The sequence below is a fragment of the Aedes aegypti genome, chromosome 2, assembly GCF_002204515.2.
Source record: "Aedes aegypti strain LVP_AGWG chromosome 2, AaegL5.0 Primary Assembly, whole genome shotgun sequence".
In the NCBI taxonomy this organism is placed as follows: domain Eukaryota; kingdom Metazoa; phylum Arthropoda; class Insecta; order Diptera; family Culicidae; genus Aedes; species Aedes aegypti.
This window is the reverse complement of record NC_035108.1, coordinates 182907824-182911261: the sequence shown is the minus strand read 5'-3', so window position 1 is coordinate 182911261 and position 3438 is coordinate 182907824. Positions and strand designations below refer to the sequence as shown.

Below are 3438 nucleotides of genomic sequence, written 5' to 3'. Positions count from 1 at the left end.
ATTCGATGAATTGCGTATGAAGAGCCACCGATAACTAATTTACTGCCACCAAAATAGTACTGAAAAGTGCTACTTTTCAGCACCGTTTTGAGTGCTGAAAAGTAGCACTTTTCAGCACTGTTTGTTTTGTAAGGAAAAGTAGGCCGTTATGCTATCCATACTATTCATGAAAAGTAGGCTCATATAAAGCGGAATTGCAAAAATGTAATTTTTGTTACGTTTTGCTATAAGGTACTGTAGAAAGCTTGCTGATTGGAAAAGGTAACCTAAATAAAATACATTACGCATGATTGTCGTAAATATGCAATTTAATGTCAATTAAATATAATTATATTACATTGCATATTAATCATAACTGAATTTTGAAATATCCGCAACAAAAATAATGGCTTTCAAATTCAAATGTTCTCATACTCGTCAATAACGTAGTATTCTTACCATCTAGTCAGTTTATAAATCAATCCAGAACAACATCCAACACCAGTTGAATAGTTGTAAGTAGGTATAAAACGTGTTCGCTTATCGTACTGTGTCGTCCAACACTCATCTCCATTCAAGCCTCCAATGCTACCTTTTTTGCCGATCGTTCTGATTCTAAAACAAAGTAAATCTTAGGGTAATAAAATAACGGTACTACGAATTCAAAATCGAACCTTTTTCTTTCCGTTTCCTATCATGCACTGGATCGTCCTCCGGCACATTGGGTAACCGCTCGTCGATGTCTTCTCTTTCGGAAGTTTTTTCTTCATCTTTCGCTACAAGCTGTTCCAATTCGGCCAAAACTTCGTCCTCGTCTTCCTCGGTCAGAACACCGTTGAGCAGGGCATCAATTTCCTGCTGCTTTTCTATACTTTCCCTGGTCTCGTCCAAGATCTGTTCCACCTCTTCTATCGACAAGATTTCGTTCACCTTCTTCAGGGCTTCGTTGCCAACTTTGAGTCCACTAATGACCTGTGTTTCCACCTGGGCGAATTCGATGTCCGAGGCAAGTTTTTCGATCGTTTCTATCTGAGCATCGGCATTGGTCAGGAGCTTTTCCTGATACTTTTTCTTACGGAGCAATGTTTTAGCTCGTCTGTAAAGAAAGCAGAAACAATCGAATTTTTAAATTTCCCTGCAGAGAACGTCTTTAGATATTTACTCTTTTCTTCCGGTGGCTAAACATTTTTTAGCCATTTCACGATCCTTTTCTAACTGGAGCTCTATTCTTTTTTGGTACTGCTTTAATTTGTCCCTTTGTTGTTTTAATTGCTGTAACGATATCTCTGTGACTTACACGACGATTGCTTATATTTTGTTCGACAGTTTGATACTTACGAGAACAGCTTTGTCCTGTTCAGTGACTCGGCTAATTTTCGCTTTACTGCTAGATTTACCGAACAAATTTCCCATTTCAATCCTATAGGTTGAAGTATTGCAATGAATTAACTCAATTTACTAATTTAATTACCACATCAAACTAGAGGGAATTCTACTCACAAAACTTGTTAGATTCACAATAAAGATGCCCAGCTGTTCGTGATTTGCGATGAAGAAGATGATTCATATTTTGTTTTGTTTTCTGTTATTGTTTACATTTTTTGATGGTTTATAATTTCGACCGGAACATTCGACAAGGTCTTATAGCCAAATTTTTGAATAACCATTTCTGGTTGCGGTTTTCAAATCATGTTTTGTCTATAAGTAAAAGAATTTAAATGAACATTTGAGAAAAAAAAAACACTTGCATATAAGTTTTTCTTAAGAAGGTTTCCAATATAAATTTGATATTTTCTTTTAAATTTTGAAAATGAGATAGGCGTCTTTCAAGAATGAAAACATGCAAACAAGATCAAATCAGAAAACTTGGAAGTACTAGAATTAAAAAAGGTAATAGAATCGCTCAAAAAAAACTTTTTCGGAAATAGGGTTCTAAGGTGTCGGCCAGGGTAGACGCGTCACGCGAAGCGACGCGAAAATCCTTTGGAGTTTGACATTTCATTATAAATAATTGTTATTCCTTCCCAGGCAATTTTCGCGTCGCTTCGCGTGACGCGTCTACCCTGGCCGACAACTAAGCATCGAATACACTCAGAAACACGGGTAGTCACAGAATGACTAAATTTTTAGTAATTTACACGCAAACAAATTTTCTTGTATAATCTACCGAATCCATGGTAGAATTAAGAACTGCACCAACGATTTTCAACCGACTACAAAAATCTGTTAAATATACTATATTATGGTAAAAATCACTGAGCAGCGCAGTAAATGTGACTATGTCCATAGTAGCCTCGACTACAAAGCATTGTATTTCAATCCGTGACACCCACCGAGCAACACAGTGTGGTTAAAAGTATAATACCAAACCTGTCAAATGAACTAGAATGTTTCTAGTCATAAATACAACAACTCTGGTTAAATAAACAGAATAAATTTTCTTGTGTACTGATGTTGACTATGTTTTGGTAGAGTGAACAGATTAATGTAGTCGGTTGAAAATCGTTGGTGCAGTTCTTAATTTTACCATGGATTCAGTAGTTTCTACAATAAAATTCATTTCAGTGTATGAATATTTTCTATCTGCCTCTCCTTCATTCTGCAGGGAATTTTATTCCTATTTGTTAATTCGCCTGGGTTGAAGCTTAGCGATGACTAAACGACATTTAGTGTAGAAAATTACAGCAGAATGAAAGAGAGGCAGATAGAAAATAGTCAGTAATGCATAAACTTCAGTAATTCTGTGACAATTTTTATTTCTATTTATTCAACAGAAAAGTAATCGCCTATCTCGATACGTGGAAAATTTCTTGCAAGAAATGGTCAAGAAAAGCATTTTCCTTTGATCGCAGTACGCAGTTGAGAAGAAATGTCATTTCAAATGGAGCTCACTGTAGAAAATTTCTTGATCATTTCTTCCGCAGAAATTTTTACTTTTCTTGAGCGGAACAGCATACTAAGCTTAAGACTATTTTTATTTCTAGTGATACACGGAGACGGGATTCAACTCAATTTTGGGTTGTTTCAACGCAATTGGGTTGCTAAGCGATGAAAAAGTTACAGTTTTTCGAAAGAGCATATTTTTCTAAGCTCAACACAATTTTATTATATATAATAATTTTGACATGATTAATGATTTTTTTAACTTTTCATCATAAAGATTGACCAAAATTTCAATCTCGACACAATGAAATTGCACTTTACATAATGATAGATCCTCCCGTAGTAAAATTTGCCGAGGGGTGATTCAAACATGATTTCCATACTAAAGCTAGGTATGCTGTTCTGCTCAAGAAAAGTTAAACCACAGACAAACAGACGTCACACTCTCAACGATGTCCATCGACCACCTTTTTAACGGCCGATTCAAATATATGGTAGGTGGCCAATCCACCACCCGCAGCGCTCGCATCGTTTTTGTTCGCGTTTGACGTTTACACACTACCGCCATCTGTTGGT

At 36.1% G+C, this 3438-nt stretch overlaps 1 protein-coding gene across 2 annotated transcripts; it reads right to left on the bottom strand.

The window, feature by feature from the left end:
* Nucleotides 1–294: 294 nt before the first annotated feature.
* On the bottom strand, nucleotides 295–1667 carry LOC5573292 (charged multivesicular body protein 6). Of its 2 annotated transcripts, XM_011495240.2 has the most exons (5): nucleotides 1480–1667; nucleotides 1318–1399; nucleotides 1142–1251; nucleotides 654–1075; nucleotides 295–594 (listed from the first exon to the last, which is right to left on the bottom strand). In XM_011495240.2, exons 2-5 carry the CDS (start codon nucleotides 1390–1392, stop codon nucleotides 554–556), a joined length of 648 nt encoding a protein of 215 aa, XP_011493542.1. In that variant the 5' UTR covers nucleotides 1393–1399; nucleotides 1480–1667; the 3' UTR covers nucleotides 295–553. The 2 variants fall into 2 exon arrangements, with proteins under 2 accessions (XP_011493542.1, XP_001654507.1); XM_001654457.2 differs by lacking the exon at nucleotides 1480–1667 and having other exon boundaries at nucleotides 1318–1473.
* Between the last annotated feature and the right edge of the window lie 1771 nt (nucleotides 1668–3438).

What these genes read in the sequence shown, in the direction of transcription:
- LOC5573292 (XM_011495240.2), bottom strand. Translation starts at nt 1,392, where the DNA reads ATGGGAAATTTGTTCGGTAAATCTAGCAGTAAAGCGAAAATTAGCCGA. An exon ending in AACAGGACAAAGCTGTTCTC is followed by an intron (nt 1,252 to 1,317) that starts GTAAGTATCAAA and finishes ATATCGTTACAG; the next exon opens with CAATTAAAACAACAAAGGGA. An exon ending in TTAGCCACCGGAAGAAAAGA is followed by an intron (nt 1,076 to 1,141) that starts GTAAATATCTAA and finishes CTTTCTTTACAG; the next exon opens with ACGAGCTAAAACATTGCTCC.